This window comes from Aplysia californica, unplaced genomic scaffold (genome assembly GCF_000002075.1).
Source record: "Aplysia californica isolate F4 #8 unplaced genomic scaffold, AplCal3.0 scaffold00314, whole genome shotgun sequence".
Classification (NCBI taxonomy): domain Eukaryota; kingdom Metazoa; phylum Mollusca; class Gastropoda; order Aplysiida; family Aplysiidae; genus Aplysia; species Aplysia californica.
Genome location: NW_004797584.1, coordinates 632,145 through 652,068, shown reverse-complemented (window position 1 = coordinate 652,068; position 19,924 = coordinate 632,145). Strand labels below are relative to the sequence as shown.

Sequence of the window (19,924 nt, the reverse complement as noted above, 5' to 3'; positions counted from 1 at the left end):
TCAGTCTTCTGCAGCCAAACCTATGCCAGAAATGAAAAGGATGATTCATACCCTGTAGTCTACTTAAATGAGAGTATACAGCATTTGTTCAATTTTTAAAAATTCAAATTGATGCTGGCGAGGCTATCTTGCAGCACAGGTTTGATTGCATAAAGACATTATGGCAGTTTTACCAATTTTGAGCAAAGACCAGAGACAACAACTTTCCCCTCCGGTACATTCCAGTCAACACAAGCTTGATGGTCTGGTGTTTTAGCTTGAAGTTATGCCATTGTTACACAAATCATGAGAGTTGAGGTCAAGAAATGTCTTTTGATGGGTTGAATTCTGCTGTCATTCGTAGCTTCCAAAATTTATTAATTTTTTAATGCTCTTTCATTTATTATTTTGACATGCATTCATGGTTCAGTTTTGTATTTTTGGTCTTCAGGATTGATGTACACAATTTTTAAGGCAATAAAATTGTTTTTATTTAAACTTCATTAGCTTTTCTTGCATTTTCACTTTTTTTTTTTTTTTTTAGCAAAGCGAAAGGTCTTTACAAAATCAACCTTCCATTGTCGTATCTTTTTATTTTATTACCAACAACCCATTTCCAGCAACCATCACCCATCACTGAATATCATGTATTTTTCTGAAGTAAAGACTTCGAGCTGTCCTATTAGAAAGATCTACACCTAGCCTCCTAGTCCTCGGACAAGGGCGAAAAATCTTGGAGGTCCGATGTGCAAGTTGCCCACGTTTAAGATCTCTTAGTGGTCTAAAATCGATAAGAGTAGGCTTCGGCTGCCACCCGAGCAAAATTCAAAAATTTCCTAGCAACTGAAAATATTTAATGTGTCCCGCACGCTCATATGAATATGACCGTATGCAGTTGAGAGCGCCGTAAAACGGAAGAAAAAGTTGTCATTAGACTGAAATCAGAAAATTACCCAGTACAAAATGTGTGCATTCCTGGAGAAATCAGGCACTCATCAAAATAATGAAATGGAAAAAATCAAGTGCCGAATTCCTCCAAAATTTTAGTTGACATCAGATGACCCCCCACCTCCTCCAAAGTTCATTCTCAAATATCTCGGCTTCTATTCCAAATTTATGGATATTTCTTTCATCAAAAGCAAGACAAAAGAACGAGATTTAAGATGATTCCAACATCAGTATGCCCAAAATTGACAAACGCCTGATTCCAACGAGTCATGACACAAATATACCGGTAATTAATTTTTATAGAATTTGGATCGGTATCATTGTTTCTTCCATTATTTTTTTGTGTTATTTCAAACATGTAAATTGCCGCTTTTAAAACTTAAGTTCTACAATATATTTTTACAAATATTTCTGCCATTTTAACTTTAAAAGTAAAACTAAACCTTGCTTGAACTAAAGTAAAAACGACCAACTAGAGTCCTGCATGCAGTTGCGGGTGCCATAAAATTCTTACCAGACTACCAAAATTTGGCCAATATTTTAAAAAACATTTTGGGCTGAGATTTTAAAGTTCCTGAAGAAACTTCAAAGGAACCACACCGTTTTGGCCTGCCAGTCATTTGTCTTTAGTGATCGTCCCAACCCTATTTGCACACATAATGAAACACAAGACAGAATTATAGTACACCATTTATACAGTTTATTTTACATCATAGCAAAATAGACAAGATTTTATCGGAGACTTTAAAAAGTAGGTTGTCTGCAAGTTCTTGAGTTGTAAAAAATATATTTGGCAACCCACAGAAGGCAAAAAATGATGAAACAAAAGGTACATGCTATCGAATAAACCGAAGAGAAATTGATTTTCATGCCACAGACAAGGCCAAGGAAAAATAGGGAGCGATTTGATGTTCACAAATACTGCCTGCAAAAGATTTATATCTAATTCAAATTAGATGAGCACCATTTTTTAACTTACGACCATCCTTCAAACAAATATATGATAAGATTTCATCATTTCCCACAAGCAAAAGCCATAAAGGCAAAGTGTTGAACAACTTCCCCATGATGAAACTTTGGATAGGAAAATAAATCATTCTATCAGACAGCGAACAGCATTAGGCTACCCTAGAATTACAAAGTTCTATCAACTCAGAACTTGTGCCTAGTTTTGAACAATTTGATATTAAAAATTTTGAGCTTCACAACATGTCAAGCCTTTTCAAATGCAATTCTTTGAATATCATGATAACAACTCCTAATAATCTTACGATTTTGATAGAGCAGATTGAACATTTTATTTCTGACCTCAAGGTCTCAGTAACTCAAAATGGCCCAAAATGTAAATGGAACTTTTTTTTTTAATAGAGGGTTTTACTGCGCTCGCAACTGCATAAGGTCATATGAACGCCAAGGGGTGGGTGTCAACAGAGAAGTCTTTACAGGGAATCAGATTTAGACTGCTCACCTCTCTAGCTTCAACAGCACAAGGTCTTCTTTGACAATCACGGCACCCCAAAATAGTAGGTCACAAGAGAGTGACAAACATACAAAAGAAGTAGAGGAAAATGACAATGGTAATAGTAAGGATCAGGAAAGAAAAAGCAGCAGTTCCCTGTTGTAGATCAGGCAAAGTGATGAGCGAGACATGAGTCAGCCCATTTACAATTCGACTACAGTGGAGTCCACTTATAATTATAATGAGTCCGGAAAAAACGAGAAGTCTGTTATAAAGTAAAGACAATATTCTAAAACCCCGTTTTTTTCTCTTCTTTACCTTTGTAACTAAAATACTGCTATAGCGCTATCAGACAAACATGCCAGTCAGTTATAGCGGAATATTGTTGCTGCTGTGCACAGTGCATAGACCAATGATACATAATGTAAAACCTCCCCAGTTGAGAAACGTGTTGGTGATCTAGCGAGACAAAAAATGGGAGAGCCCATGTGTGTCAACAATTAAGGCCGGTGCGACTGAGTAGGGAGGGTGTGGCATGCACAGACAAGCAGAACGCATTGCGAGATAGGCCAGCGTAAGCCTAGTTTAGATTAATATTAAGGCCTACCATGCCTCTCACTTCTCCGATGTGGGGATGGAGAGGTCACAGTGCTGTGATGGTTGGAGCGAATGTGTGACGTGCGCAAGCAGACGGAATGCACCACAGGGTGTAGTGGGGTGGGGGAAAACACAGCGGGCGAGTTAGCCTAGAGCCCTTTCTTTCTGATCGACAACGCCGAGCTGTCAACATCGCTAGCGCTAGAGAAAGAAACCTGATTCGATTTTTGATCAAGTAAGACCTAGAGGTCATGTTGGGCAAAATCATAGGGGAGATAGCAAAAAGAACTAAACAAAACACCAAACTCATAGATTAGGCCTACTTTATTATTTCCCTTGAATTTATTATTGGATCCCTCATAGCGAGAATCCTGCTATAACGGACATTTTGCACCGGTCCCCTCCCTCTCGTTATAACAGGATTCCACTGTATGCTTGAACAAGAAATGTCCCCCCTTTGGGAATGGCCTAAAGACACTTCAGTCAGTGGCACTGCCGCGGGGGGGTAAATGGAACTTTGTAATTCTAAGGCAGCGATTATATAACAGACCAGCACAATGCTGCCCAACAGCAACACATGAGAGAAACATTAAAGATTAATGTGGAACAGCAACTAAAAAGTTCCTTGGAAGAAATAATTCTAAAAAAGAAACAGTGGAAATGCACACATCCAAACTCTCATTCCATCCAGCTCCTACCATTCAGTGTTCCTCTCCTGACATCTACACACAACTTACTACTATCTGCTCATACTCATATAGAGTCCCAGAATTTTCCAAAGAAGAAAGTCACTCCTGGCTCACATAAACAACTTACACGCAATTCCTAAAATTGTGACTGACTGACAACTCATTCTGATAAAGCATCTACCAACCCCCCCCCCCCCCCCCCCAAAAAAGGTCCGAAAAAAAACCCAAAACAAACAACAACCAGTCAATGCTGCCAAGTAAGTTCGTCTAAGCCGCCGCAATCGAAGACACATCTTTTTTTTCTCGGTACAAAAAATAGAACAGGATCTGGTAAAGCAAAATTGGTGCCAATTTAGATGAAGGTTTACCCAAGTCCCACCCAATCAACCACAGTCTACTGCCTAGCATAAGTCCCACCTGATTGGCCACTGTAACTGTAACAACAGCACTGGGGGGGGGGGGGGGGGGGAGTGGTGGTGTTTCACAACTGCGGTGTATGGGTGGGTGGACTGCTTCATGTTGCAGTGTTGTTTACATCAAAGAATTTTGCAAAAATGGGGAAAAGAGTATAAATATTGACAAATAAGTCGCGACAGTGACTAGATGGCACTATTTTTTTTTTAACGGGGGACCAGTCAACCTTCCTCCCCCATACACAACCCCCCCTCCCCCCCAAACAAACTACACCCACAAAAACATATTTAATATGGTCAATGACAGTCTCAAGCCTGTATAAACGTAGAGGAAAAAATTAAACTGATCCTTGTCACAAGTCCCAAGCCAGTATAAACTGGTGGGCAGACCTTCATCGAAACCCATTTTCAGACCAGTCTCGACGGTAGACAGTATCTAAACCAGAAACATTGCTGTAAATCTTCATCTAAACCGGCACCACAAAATATAACTTATGACCTCACTTTTTATTTTCTCCTCGGGTGATCACCTTGATAAGGTCAACAAATGTCAGCAGGTCAGATCCTACAAAGGTTTGACCTTTCACTTCAGTAAGCAGCACATCCTCCACTGGCACTTATACGCAAACAACACACACCATTCTTTCAGAAGAAATCAGCAGCCGACTTTCTTTTTCTCTTGGGTAAGTTCAACAAATGATCGGTGAGAGAAGGAGCTTCCTGTGTGGTTTCCGACGTGGGTGTAGGCGTCCCATTTCCTCTCTCACTCGATGGGGTCCTCAGTCCCGGCGTTCCTGGCAATGAGCTGCGTGCTGATCGCTTGGACGAAGGCGTGAGTCGAACAGGAGTCTTTGTGCCGGGAACTCTGTGTGACGGAGAGGGACTAGGGGAGTAGCTGGCTTGAAGAGCCTTATCCGTGGACACGCGGATACCCAAACGCTTGCTAGCCAACCGCTGTGCTGCTGGAGACATTGAGTTCAGCCGCTCAACAGAGCTCAGCGATATTTTCGACGATGGTGACGGGCTGAAACAAAGAAGAAGAAAAAATTACAGTACTCAATTTATGTTGCCTAGCCCAAGTATAATAATTTTTTCCTCACAGTCTTTGGCAACACCCTCAATTGCAACAAACAACCCAAAAAAAAGCATAAAATAGACCTGCATGTGAGCCTCAACCAGATTGTCTGAAAATTTTGCGCAACCCCCCCCCCCCCCCATATTAGAGCTTTTGTAGGTGTCATAAGGAAGGACTTCCGAACAACGAGCGAACACCCCAACAAACACAATAAAGAAGAGACCTAACCCTAACCCAAAAAAGAACCTGCAACGGGCCTCATGTAAAAAGGCCAGCACAAATCCAAAATGAAAAAATAATTTTTTTTTTAAACCACACTCCAAAACAAACAAGCAAGGAGCATATGGCCTCGATCTAGATCTACATACATCTAATCTAGATCTACATTGCTATAATAATAATACGAAGTGACTATTCGGACTCGAGTCCGAATATGAAAAAATGTTATTCGGACTCTGATTCTTGTCCAGCTTGACATCACTTCCGACTTCCTGTGACTCGTGACTCCGGCTTCCTGTCCTGCCTCACTCGTGACTCACCTCAGGCTGGGTAGGGACCGTGATCGCTTCGGGCAAAATGGCGTTTTGAGCAGGAGCCGAGTTTTTATCTTATGATGAATTTGAGGCCGGCCTGAAAAGTTATAGCACTTTTAATAAATGTTTATTTGTCAAGAGGTCATCAGAAGCAATTAAAGATGGCTCGTTAGCGTGTGTCGGGGTCGGATGGGCGGCCTGCACACGTGTGGCTGTGTGCGCGTCGGGGAGGGGGGTGGGGGGCACTATCGGCCCGGGCGTTGAACGTCGCATATATGCGTCAGTCTTTTTCCCCCGGCAACTGATCATTATTACAATAATAAGCTAGTCTTGACGTAGATCTACGCAATAAATTGTGCGCTGGTCTATGGAATCAAAAGTTGCCGTATGCTCAGCTCTGCACAGCAACACAACTTTTTCTTGGTAAACAATCGAGATGACACAGGCTTGTGTATTTGAACGAATCGGTCTTTTTTTTTACACAGCTCATAATATGCAGGTGCCAGGTGGTCTGCTAATCTTCAATTCTACCTTTATCTACAACCAAGAAAGTGGAAAACATGGGGGGTGTGGGGGGGGGGGGGGCGTATCAATGAGGCGGCGGGCATCGGATCGGCTGAAAAGGTGTGGGGGAAACTAAAAAATGGCGGAAAATTGGGAGTACTGAACGTTAGATCTATAGAACGAAGACACTTTCTTTTTTCCGGACCCGAGTCCGAATAACATTTTTTCATATTCGGACTCGAGTCCGAATAACGACGGCCATAATAATAATATTGGGTTTGATACAATAACACAATAGAATTGGAATATATGAATCCTCCATATAGATTTAGTAATCTAAATAAATCTATATAGATCTTGTAGAACAAGTGAATAGGAATAGACCTTGAACTAGATCTAGAAATCCACATCTGATTCCGAACAGAGGGACTCAGCTGAGTCTAGATTCTAAATAAATAATGAAATAAATAATTCACGCACCTGATGAAATGCGTTTTACCAACATTAATATTACAACACAACCTATGATAGGGTTTGACACAATAGAATTGGAATATGAATCCTCCATTGAGGTTTATGATGATCTATATAAATCTCGATCTAGACTAGATTCTATTAGAACAAGTGAGTCGGACTTGAAAGAATCAACACGATCTGAACAATTGAATTAGTCAACAAACGAAATTCAAAATGGCCGCTCGAGCACGAAACAGAAAGTAAATAATTTAGGTCGTCGTCCTCTTTCGTATTCGCACTTCTACTCAGGTTCCGACAATTATGTCGGAAACGGCGACGTCGGCACAAAAACGAAAGTGCCGACAAAGCCGACGGGAGAAAAGGGGTCGCTGGCAGTCGGCAAGGCCTCGCACTACGCACATTGGCTGATACAGGTGGGCCTAGCGATAGCATCGGCCGGCTCGCGATTGTCGGATTTCAGACGATTGTCGGCAAACATGCAGGTCTAATAAAAACACTTTAAATATCTACTTCATGATTTTGAGCAAAAATGAGCCAAAATGCACCGACCCAAAGAATGTTGTTTTATCAACAACAAATAGCAACCCCATGCTTAATAAATAAAAATCAGTTAAAATTGTGAGTAGAAGCACCTACAGTCACCCACTCCTGAGATCCAACGGTGAACTGCAGACAAAACAGAAGAAAGAGAAGAAAAATAAAACAATAAGATCATAGCTCTTTCTCTTTTGTCTCACCTGGCAAACCTTCTCGTGACCTGCCGCAAAGCTTCCTCCTTCTTGGCCCGATGAGCTTTGCTGGCTCTCTCTGACAGTTCCAGGGCCAGACGTTCTCTCTTCGGGACATCTGGGATCTAGAAAGGGACAAACAAAGAGAAATTTGTTAGTTAAAAACAAAGAAAAATACCATTTTATGCATCTGCAGTCAAACCTCGTTACACCACCCATTTTGCGATGAGCATAAAGTTACCGGTACAGCGGGGCTAGCAGTACAACGGGACAGCACCAACCGCCATCTTTCCTAGTGGTCGACTGGTAGAGACTAGAGACAAATTGGCCAGTCTTGCCTCATCTAGATCTGTCTTGTACGATTGCCATGCCCACGGGAATAACAGGTTTGGGTGTGCATATATATGTGAAGGTGAACAGTGTCGTTGAAATGAGATGTATGTTTTTTTATAAACATTTATCGACTGTCTTTCAGGGTATCTATCAATCAGTATTGAAGGCGGATTTGTGCATCAGGTGACTGCCAAACTGAATTTTTAAAATTAAAACATATTTTCTGACAATGACATGCCAACACGAGATAATATGAGAAATGTGCTGACAAAATGAGTTACTTCTCAGATTCAAGCCTTACAGAAATAGAAACATCATGCTTATAAGTACAAGTGAAGTTTTACAATTTACAAGTATGAGGCATGTTATACATAAAAAATAGAGCATCAATAGAAGATGTACTAATTTGAACTCAATTTTGAGTTTTTGCCAATATCTCCATTTAATTTGTTGATTGCGAGAAGTAACTCATTTTGTCAGGACGCCACACATATGATCTTTTGTGACTAAAGTATGCCAGACAATTTTAAATAGTTTTCCCCATTTAATCATTTTTTGGTTATGAATCCTGATCTCAGCCTGTAGAAAGGCCATTATACTGTTAAAATCATGTCTGGGTTTCAGCATTCATTGATTCTAAAAACTGTAAAAGACAAAACTTATAAAAGGAAAAACTTCATAAATATGGATCTCAAGGCAGAGCAAATCAGAAAAAAAAAAATTGAAGTGAAAAAAATTTTTAAAAAACCCATTCTCTTTTAATTTAGACATAGAAATTCTTCTTGCCCTTCAACACTTCTGGCTGCAGCTCTTACCCTAAACACAGGTCCAGGAGTGGCAGCGGGCAGCAGGTCATTGGCATTGTCCAGCCGAGCCGGAGTGCTCTCGATCTCGCCCCAGGTCATCATGGGAGAGTCGGCCACGCCCGGCGCCGGGGATGGAGTCCGCATGAAGCCATAGCCGTTGACCTGGGGGGACTGGGACTGGAGCATCTCTTTGCCATCATGGCCAATTTTTCCTGGGGAAAAAAATATTATCATTGTAATTAATTGAATAAACAGTATTTGAATGTCAGTTGACTGTAGACTTTAATATAAATATTAATAATTAGATTTAGTTTACTTTTATTTAGTATATTACAACACTTGCAACACAATAAGGTTTTATAAGTGTTGAAGATTAGAGGTGTTACAAGAGAGTAACAAACACAAAAAAGAAGGAGGAGAGATAAGGACCACAGATGTTTGATAGGAATGAAGGAGCAAACCACACCAGAGCATCCGCCAACCACCTGCTACCATAATGTGAATACCATGTTCGTTCATTCCACCAAGCATAATATATAATTATGTGAAAATACATAGACAGACTAGAAAAACTTAAACTGATTCTCCTCATCTTCAGTTACTTTAAAAAACAGGTAGCTTTGTTTCCCCTACAAAATTTATGTTAATAGAAGATACTCTGAGAGCCCAACAGTCAAGTCTTCACTTCCCCAGGAAGGGATGACAATAATAGCAAACTCCGACCAGAAGAATGAGGCACAAGCAAACCACACTTGAGCATGCCACCTATCCCCCTTCCAGTTCTAGATTCACAACTAACCTTTGTTGATCAAAGCCTTGAAGGAAGCTGCTTGTTGCATGGCCTCTTTGCTCTTGGTAGTGTTGAAGGGGGCGTGCTGGAACCGCGTATTCTCGTGGATGATCTGTTTCGGCTTGTGTTTTTTGTCCTCGATCTGTTCCTTCGCACTCAGTTCCATGCCTGAAAAAATAAAATCAGTAAAGTGAAGAAACTTGCAAGTCTCAGATGAAGAGAGGCACATTACCACTATATCAAGTATCTAATGGTGGGAGAAAGTGTACAAACAGAAACAATAAATATAGAATAACGAAGTACAATCTACAACACTGAAAGAAGAGAGATGAACCACTGAACATTTCACAATGACACATCAGAGAAAATAAAAATTATTCCACATGTCAAAACGACATAAAGACTGAAGAGAAAATAAGCTCCTTACATTTAAAAAATGACATACTGACAACAAGCAACCACAAATGATGCACTAACAGAAGAGAAGTAAACTAGTGTATATTTCTAAATGACATGAAAGCTGAAGAGAAAGTAACTACTTTACATTTTGTTTGTTTGTTTGTGTAAAAAGAAACACATCGACACAATAACAGTTACCTAGCACCAGAAAAAAAGTAAGATGGACAGAAAGAAACAACAGACAATAGAAGGAAAGATAAGAAATAAGACCTACCAGTGACACCCTCCAAATAACAGCATTGCATATTTAAATATAACACACTCACTGAAGAGATACAGACTGTCGCATGCTTTGACTTACCCTCAGGAACATACATGACATGATTCTCGTTGACATACTTCCAGGTGTTCACATGCAACGGCTTGTCTTCTATCGCTGCTTGTTCCTCTATGGATGGCAGAGCAGCAAAATCTTCATGCTCCTGTTCAGGGAATTAAAATTAATTTTAAATATAGCCCTGAACAATAAGAAAGCGAAGCATATGAGAATAAAATCCAATCATTCAATCAACGAAAAAACAAAATCCCAGAGAAACAGGAAAAAAAACCCAGGATGGTACAGTGGGCTAAGTGAGCTAGAAACATTTGTGCATTCTCTCAAGATACACTTAAAATATTTTGACACTTTTCAACAACCCAAATTTTCATATGTCATCTATTCTGATGTGAGGGTGGGGGTTACCATTTAAAACTTAAGACTTTTAACAAATACTTTATATGCACAGGGAAGGTTAATGAGGATACAAATTTAGGATTGTTTTTTTTAAATTTGAAAACACACAGCTAGCATGCACTATTCACATGTATGTAGACAGTTACATTGAAGGACCAGAATTTTTCATTTTTTGTAATCAACATTTGGACGTTCTAAATGTCTGATGAAAAAAGCATTGCGTGATAATACAAAATGTGACATGCCCATCAACTTCAAGGAACTATGTATCGAAATTGTCACTGGAATACTGTCTAGGAGGTACAAGTAGACCCTATTTTTCCTTAGGAGTGAAGAGTCTACATAATCATGTAATCACTGCTCACTTTCACAATTTGGGAACATTATTGCAGTCAATTTTACATATACAGACTTGGGCCTTATTTAATTCAAACAGACATTCATGAAATCATCAATTGAGTTGTGAGTATTCTATAACTCATGCAGTTACATTTTCAGAAACTTACACAGCCTCCAATCAGTACCCTTAAACTATTCACTAGCCAAAGCTCTCCTGTACAAAAATCGATTTAACCCATGAAAATATCAGCACTAGTGCATAATAAACATTCAGGGTTATAAGAACAGGTTTTTTTCTTTTTCTTCTGACTTACTGCCAGCTGCTCTTTCTCTTTCTGGAAGAGCCACTCATATTTGAGCTGTCTCTTGCGCTCCGATTCCTTCAGCAGCTCAGAAAAGGAGGCGCTGTCTTCACTCGTGTTCCGTGCCAAGAATGAGTCGAGCTTCATCTTTGGTGTTTCCATCTCTGACGAGTCACAAAATGAATAAGTAAAAAAAGGTTATGTTAGGGGCACAGAAAGGAGAATGCAATGACTCTTCTGCATCATGTAAATCAAACAAAAAACAATTTTTTTAACATTCTATTACAGTTACACAACTGATTTCAGTGTTGCAGGAACAACTCCACAACCCCCCCTCCTCCTACCCCAAGTTACACTACAATGTAACAATCTACTAGAAGGGCATTCCAAAGGGTCTGTTGTGCATTAACACAACATTTAAGAATAATAATGACATTTATAAAGTGTTCAACCCGACTAAAGAACACAGGCTTTGAGCGTTTCACAAATTAATGGTAACGCATAAACAATACATTGTGTTCTGAACAAAAATTTCAGTATGTGAGGCATCGTGGTGAAATCAGGTGCTCATCAAAATAGTGAAATTGACAAAAATCAACATTTTTCTGTCAATACATTTATAATTTGTTTTGCATTGCGCTCAACACACATGTATCTTTTTCATCTAAAAACAGAAACGACAGAAGCTTACATTTAAATTAATACAAAGATTTGATCCCTCTTTAACTACAGGGAAAAGCATTCCAGATCTTGGGGCAAGATGTACAAATGTAATCTCAGGAAGTAATTGATCAGCATTATGTCCAGGACAGGTTAACTTTACAAAACTTTTAAAAACAATTTTACACTACAATTTTCATCTCTTTTTATTATATTATGGAAAGAAGAAGAAAAAGCTCTAAACAAGTCATTTCCTAAAACATGCAATTTTTGTTACCTTCCTCTGGAACTTCTTCACTGACATCCTCTGAAGTGCCTCCGACATCGCCACTAGTACCAGGGCGTAAGTTGTCCGTGCTCGGTCTGCCCTTCTTTGCAGGCGTTGTTTTCCTCCTGCCTACAGGGGTTTCGAACGTTGCTGGAGTAAGAGCTACGTGTGTAAAAGAGAGAATCAAAAATTATCACATTTTCATACCAACAAAAAGAACATTTCATGTGGTGATATTATCTTCCTATTATGTAATTCAAGTCATGCTAGGCTCATAGATGACAACATGAAGGCTAAAATTAGACTTCAAATCTTACTTCACAAAAACGTCTACAGTTTAGCACGCACAAAGCGAAACTGGTGGGACGTGGAAATTTTTTCATAATAACGAATTTTGCTAGAGTGGAATCCACTTATAACAACTCCTGAAATAACGAGAAGTCTGTTATAAAGACACTTTTCTAAAACCATGTTTTTTTCCCTTTTTTATCTTTGTAAATAAAAATACTGCTATAACGCAAGCAGACAAACTCGAGAGTCAGTTAAAGCAGAATATAGCTGCTGCTGTGCACAACGCATAAGCCATTTATTCATGTAAAACCTCGCTAGTTGAGAAACTTGTCGGTTATCTTGCGAAACAAAGAATGGGAGAGCCCACGTGTGCCAACAATGAAGGCCGGATTGAATGAGTGGGGAGAGTGGCATGCACAGACAAGCAGAACTCATCGTGTGATAGGCCAGCCAAGTCTTGATTATCTAGGCATACCGTGCCTCTCACTTCTCCGATGCAGGAACGGAGAGGTCATAGCGCTGTACTGTGATGGACGGAGCGAATGTGTGATGGGGGGCAGGGTGTGGTATGTTCCCATTGTGCACAAGCAGACGGAACGCACCACAGGGTGTGGAGGGGTGGGGGATAACACAGCGGGTGAACTAACCTAGAGAATTTTCTTTCTGATCGCCTACGCCGAGCTGTCAACATCGCTAGCGCTAGAGAAAGAAACCTGATTCCACTTTTGATCAAGTAAGACTTAAAGGTCATGTTGAACCAAATCATCATCAGGGGAGATTACAAAAAGAAATTAACTGAAAACCAGACTCATAGAATAGGCCTACTTTACTATTTCCCTTGAATTTATTATTGGATCCTTTATAAAGAAATCCTGCTAAAACAGACATTTGGCACCTCTCGTTATAACAGGATTCCATTGTATTTGTTTTAAATACAAAGAATATACACAGTTAAATAAGAAAAAATTCAGGACCTGAAAATATGCTATCTTTGTACATGATATTGGACTGTAATTATATATATAGCATTTTTAGGATAATCTGATTCTGACCCTAGCGATTACTACTACACTACCCTACTATCCTACCCCTAATCCTAACCCATGTAAAGTTACTATTCATATTTCATTATTTTTGGGCCAAAACCAGAGATTGCCACATTATTTTCAATTTCCAATCTGCACAGATTTCACTAGACCCTAGACAGGGGCTCTCGTGGCCTAGAGGTTAAGGTGTTCGCCTCTCATTCAAAGGTTACGGGTTCAAATCCGGGCAGGACAGAAATTTTTCTTCTCTAAAATGGTCTCCTTTCACCTCTTTTCCTGCTCTAGCAATGTTTTGTAGTCTGCTTTCGTCTCAACTTTCTGCCTAGACAGGATTTCTACATACTATCTGAAAATGACAGATGGCATTATACATATACCATATATACCATAGTGCAGAGATGCCAACCAGTACGATTTTACGTATTTTAGTAAGATTTTTTTTGCCGAAAATGCACGAATACGACTTTTCATGAAAAAATACGCATCCTGGAATCAGAAAAATACGAGATTCAGCTTGGGCGAGTAAACCTAATTATCTCAAGTCCCATCTTTTGTCAAAATAATCTCAGTATCACAGAATTGGAATATTTGAAAACAAAGTCCAATAAGGTCAGTAAGTTCAATTTTCCCGGTCGCGATTGTAATATTATATTCGTTCAGCTTTTCCCCGCCTGAGAGTACGTTTCACTTTCATGAGGACAGGCGGCAGGCGGAAGTGTATGTGACACCGAGGCTCGATCGGGAAAATCAAGATCTACTTTCGCTTTCGTTACCACAGAGAAGTTTGCCAGCGTAGTCTGATAACGCAACATTTGTGACATGCTGGTTGTGTCGCTGTGCAAATAAAATTTAATCAATACTCCGACTCGTCTCTGTGCTGTCACTTGTGGGAAAAAAGAAAAGAAAATACAAGCATCGTCCGATTTTTAGATTGTCTGGCTCGCCATCGTGAACGGTCAGTGACCCTGCGCGCATTCGCATCATAAAAATACAGCATAGTGTGAGCAAAGACTGTCTTTGGTGGCAGTAACGGCGTGGCGAGGTATAGGACTACGGAATAGGGGAGGGGATTATTGATTTTTTTTAAAGATACACGGGGGGAGGGGGGGGGGGTTGAAGGCAACACCAGAGGACAAAAACTTTGAAGCAATTTCAGTATATTGATTAGAGTTCTCTGCAAAGCGCGCGTTGGTGCAGGCCGTGTGCGGAATCGGGTCCCTTCATACTTTGTAAGTCTATGTTATTGAAATAAAGTGTTCGCGTTTCATTGGATGGGTGATAGTAAATTATACCTACAGTGTATGTTGCAGCTTTCTGTTCAAGACTGGCAGATTTTCAGTGTCACTGCATCTTGCCCTCCCACAGTTGTTACAACCCTCACACTGCATGGGTCTACTTGAGCCATTCAAGTTATCATATGGCTCTTCTCTGAGTTTGAACAATAATTTTAGTCTGTCAGTTCATAACATGAATCATGACACCCAGACTGTTTCTTGATAGTCGAAATTCTACTTCTAGGCCCTTCTGAACGCTCAAAGCTGGATTAATTTTTTATATAATAATGAGACGAAATCTTATAATAGACTGAAATACTTAAGTCAAACAAGACCCCAGTACGACACTGAACACTGACATGTTGTTTACTGGATACATGTATATTGTACACGTGTGTGCTCCCTTTTTCGAGCTGGTGAGCTTGTAATTTTTTTTCAGGAAATATTGCTGGACGCCCTGAACATTTTACTAGTTGGTCGGTCGGTCATGGGGAATACACATTTCCCTCTAAAAATACACATCTTCATATTTCCCAATACTCATTTCGGTTTTCTGTGGTTGGCATCTCTGCATAGTGTGTCATTATCATCTCTTGACAGTACATACAGCAAGCATCATCCAGGTGATGAAGGGGATAAAAGGCCATTTTCCCAAGAAATGTCATACAAAAATTATTATGTTTAATAATAGATAGCATTTGTATAGCGTCTCCACTTTCAGCCACTCCCCCCCCCCCTCGCCTCCTTTGCCCCCTCCTCTGGGCTCTTGACTCTTTCTGCAGCCTTTCTACTGCTTCTCCTTGGCTCTTTCTTACTGCTGTCTTTCAGCCGCACCCCTGACCTTTTGGTAGGTAAGATCAACACGCAGCCTTCAAGGACAAAGGCGAAAAATCTTGGAGGTTGCACACGTTAAAGATCCGTTGGTGGTCAAAAATCGTTAAGAGCAAGCTTTGGCCTCCACCCACGCAAAATTCAAAATTACCTACGAACAGCAAAATGTTTGGTGTGGCCCACGCGCTTTTATCACCTTATGCAGTTGTGAGCACCGTAAAACACTTACCAAAAAAAAAGAAAGAAAAAGTTCAAGTTGCCTTATGGGTGCTCAAACACTAACATACTGACAAGATCTTTCACTGTCTATGGCCCGGTGCCCATTCCCACCTGGGTGAAGTGAGGAAAGTTTGTGTAAAGAGCCTTTCCCAAGGACACAACATCAGGCCCGAGGTTCAAAACCCTGAACCTGCAACCTCACAATTACGAGTCCGGTAGCCTAACCACTAGGCAACTGGCGCCACACACGTAAAAGAAGACAGAGCCGATGCAGAAGGCAGGATTAGTTACAAATTAAACATTTCTTTCATATATATATAATTTTGATTTCACTTTTATACAAGGCATAGAATCACAACAACTTTCAAAAGAAAAAAAAATGCATTTAAGACAATACAGCAAGAACAATATAAAACAATTTTTTCAAGAAAACATCCATACCTGCACCTGATGCACCAGTCTCAGGGCGGCCATATTGCATCTGAATCTCCCTCAATTTGACCAAATCATTTTTCTCTAAAGCCTCATAATACTCAACCTGAGCCTCGAGTTTTGGAATGTCAGGAAAGAAATCTCTTTCAATAATCTTGGTGATTCCCTGAGAAGAAATAAAAGAAAAGTAAAGAATTATATCACTTTTAATCCTGGTCTTTCTTCAACTTCAAATGATCATTTTTTTAAATGCACACATAAATAATATATATATATATATATATATATATATATATATATGTTGACAATGATTAACAATATAATTATAGTCACATTATAGATCTAGATTGAATCATGAAATTCTATTCCACAAATTTACTATTTAAACCTTTAGGCTATATTTGCAAGTATCCCTGCAGAACACACACGTAATATTTTAGGCAGCCTTACACTTAGACCTACTGTTCTCAGTGCAGAACACACATCAGCCACGGCGCACCGGCAGTGGAATTTTAGTTGCCGCAGGGGGTTCCCCGCCGGGCGCCTTATCACGTCGGGGTCAGGGGGGTCAGCTCCCTGTCCCCGCTCTGTCTGGGCCAACTTAATTTTAGGTACTTTTCAACGTACAATTTAAGGTGTATCCTTGTATTTATGGTAATTCTCATTTAGTGCACCCAAAGCACGCATTTCTGCTCTTGAGACTCAAAAAAGAACGGACGTTGTAACTTGTCTGGTTATTTCGTTAGACGCGCTGGAGGCGGCAATGCTAAATTGTAATTTTTTGGGGGACTAGCGTGAATGAAAAAAAATCAATATAAAAAAAGGCCTCGTCAAAATCTGTCGAACTTTTGGAACATGAACGACATAACATTGGTGCAGCTACTCAGAAAAGATGGTATCTGCGCATATAATAGAAGGCTGTAATTTTGCAATTTTATCCATCGGGCACACAATTCGCTATGAAGTAATTCCTCCAAATACAACTTTACATTGTCTAATAATATAATCGTGAATTTCGCATATTTTCTCGAAAGTTTATAAAAGTTACCATGAAGTTTCTCTGTATATATGAAAAGTACAAATCGATTTTAGTGCTACAATACATCTTCAACGTAGATCTAATACTCGAACAGTATCTGTTACACTTCAGAAATTCCTTACTTTTCTTAAAACACTAAGTCTAGGTTATTGTAAGTTGACTGAATAATAGTATTAATAGGGATGACTTCCCGTAATTGGGTTATTTCTAGCTTTCCAGGGACACCGAATCAGCACCAGACTTTCCCAGCTTTTTTTGTTGTTAATATGACCATTTGCAATAACTGACAATGTGACTGATTTCTTTATATTCTATTGTGTCCGCGCATATTTCCTACACAAAAACTAAGAATGAATGTTTTAGCTGTCATTATTTTTATTCCATACAAGAAGTTTATCTACCCATGTAATTTACACGGTTTTGTGGGGTTTTTTAATCGCTTATATTATATCTTTTTAGTTGTATACAGGCTGCCACAGACACAGCATGATTTATTAACAAACGCAGAGTAACTTTCTCTTGTTTAATAGTAAAATAAGAGCTAACGCTGATCGTCTTTAGTTAAAAAATGCAGATGTGCATCTTTCTTCTCTTATAACTTGACTATTTCTACTCGCGCAGATTTAAGATTTCTCATAGTAAAAGACATGATATTCGTAGTCAGTTTAACACAGATTTTGGAGAGATCTGTTGAGCCTTTTTAAAATTTACAATCATTTAGGCTATTCAGTTTGTAACTAGATCTAGATTCTAAAATAGGACAAATTGGGTACTCTACAAACACTTGTCTAGAACAAAAACCAAGGCACAGAAATTAACCATTCTAACGCAGAATAAATCTCAAGACATTGAGCTTTTAGTACATCCGCGTAATGGTTTGCTGTGTGGGATGGGGAAGAAGTTATTTTATATTGTTTTAAACCTATGTCAAAAATGCGAACTTCCTAACCGACACCGGCAAATTCGCTGCAGGGCTCATTAACCCCGTGACCCCGAGCCAGGGAGCTTCGGCGGGTTGCTGAGTCACGCTAACTAAAAGTAACAGAATCGGGCGAAAAGTGACGCCGTGCAGCAGGCCCCCCAGCCATCCAAAACATACGCTTTTAGTAAAATTGCGACTGGATTTTAAAAAAGGGAGTGAATACAGATCCGGTAACCGAGTACAAAGTCACAAAGTATACAGACCCGGTAGGGGAACTCTTTTGTGATTTCGGAAAGTTTCAGCGCCCTCTTGGCTCAGGGTAGACCACAGAATTCTACACTACTGGTAGACTTCTTCTAGATCTAGATCTAGATCTCTATTCTATGGTCTAGGTCTAGATCTAGACAGACAGACATAAATCATTGATCTAGATTCGAGGCTAGCCTAGATCTAGATCTAGATCTAAATGAAGATTGCGGATGCCTTTTCGATGAACGATCGTTTTTCCTACGTTTTGGAGTTGGAGGAATCACAATTTGAAGAAAACAACAATGTCATAATTTCAATCGAGCAGTCCCCTCTCTATTTCTCTGCCTCTCTCTCTCTCTCTCTCTCTCTCTCTCTCTCTCTCTCTGTCTCTCTCTCCTTCCTCTGTCTCTGTGTATCGCTCGCATTCTCTTTTTCTTTGTTTGTCTCTGTCTTTCTTTCTCCCCACCTATTTCCCACTCTATCTTTCTCTCGTTCCATCCTGCCAACTGGGGCATGTCATAATATACATTTTGCTAGCACTTCTCTCCTCTCTCTCTCTCTCGCTCTCACACACACACACACACACTACCGGGTCTGGGCGCTGAACGAAACTTTCTGAAATCACAAAAGAGTTCCCCTACCGGGTCTGTATACTTCGCGACTTTGTTCCCGGTTACCGGGTCTATTATACACTTCGTTTAAAAAATTAAGAAGGCTAAAGAGGGAATGCAGACCGGTGATCTTGTAGTTCCGTTCGTTTAAGTCCACGACCCATTTGTTTACATCCAGAGAAGAAATCCAGAAGTCTTGATGACCAAATACTCTTTGAAATAGGCTGCACAAAGAGCAGGGATGCAACCTAACTTTAAAACATCACATTAGGAAAACATTCACGGGGGCATGCCCCCCTGAACCCCCCCAACCTCCATATTTTTATTAGGTCAGGGGGGCTTGCCCCATCTCTTGACTTTAACGAACGAAACTACAAAATCGCCTGCAGACCTGCTGCCACTCTAGATCTAGAAGTATATGAAATCTTTAAAAGTCTCTTATGGACAGAATCTTCCCTCTCTGATTAGATCTATGTTTTTACGTCGAGTCGAATTTACACAATAGAGAGGCTAAGGAGACACACCTGAGAAAACTCATCTTCGGTCAACACTTTCTGAGCTTTCACAGCCCTCTGTGCTGGGACTTTGAATTGGAAGGGAACAAGCGCTTGGTCCTTTTTAACAACTATTTTATCTGCCATACTGCTGGCTACAGTAGTGACATGATCACCTATTAAATTTTATAATCAACAAGTTCAGAGTTAAAAGACGTAGATTCTGTAACTGGACCACTTTCTTCTACGCATTAACAGGTTCATATGTCGTCTTATTGACGTTCTTCTCTTCTCAAGTTATTGTTAGTTTAGGAACAAACCGGAAGTAAAGTAATTTCATGATTCTAAAATACTAAATACCAAGACTGTTTACAAAAATGGAAAATAATGAAGGACATGTTTCAAATTATTCATTAAAAAATTATTATCTTGTACATATAGATCTACTATCAAATGTATTTTTCGAAAATTTAAAAGACATCAA

At 39.8% G+C, this 19,924-nt stretch overlaps 1 protein-coding gene across 1 annotated transcript; it reads right to left on the bottom strand.

The window, feature by feature from the left end:
- Window positions 1–3,893: 3,893 nt before the first annotated feature.
- Window positions 3,894–19,761, bottom strand: LOC101846661 (splicing factor ESS-2 homolog). Its single transcript, XM_005102130.3, has 9 exons — window positions 19,471–19,761; window positions 16,135–16,291; window positions 12,042–12,194; window positions 11,117–11,268; window positions 10,092–10,212; window positions 9,341–9,499; window positions 8,551–8,753; window positions 7,412–7,527; window positions 3,894–5,109 (listed from the first exon to the last, which is right to left on the bottom strand). The coding sequence occupies exons 1-9, from the start codon at window positions 19,585–19,587 to the stop codon at window positions 4,731–4,733; spliced, it is 1,557 nt and encodes a 518-aa protein (XP_005102187.1). The 5' UTR covers window positions 19,588–19,761; the 3' UTR covers window positions 3,894–4,730.
- Between the last annotated feature and the right edge of the window lie 163 nt (window positions 19,762–19,924).

Bases quoted from the DNA above. Each gene is read 5' to 3' on its own strand.
- LOC101846661 (XM_005102130.3), bottom strand. From the start codon at position 19,587: ATGGCAGATAAAATAGTTGTTAAAAAGGACCAAGCGCTTGTTCCCTTC. The intron at 9,500-10,091 runs GTAAGTCAAAGC...TTATTTTTTCAG, and splicing joins TGTCATGTATGTTCCTGAGG to GCATGGAACTGAGTGCGAAG. The intron at 7,528-8,550 runs GTAAGAGCTGCA...GTCCCTTTCTAG, and splicing joins CTCCTGGACCTGTGTTTAGG to ATCCCAGATGTCCCGAAGAG.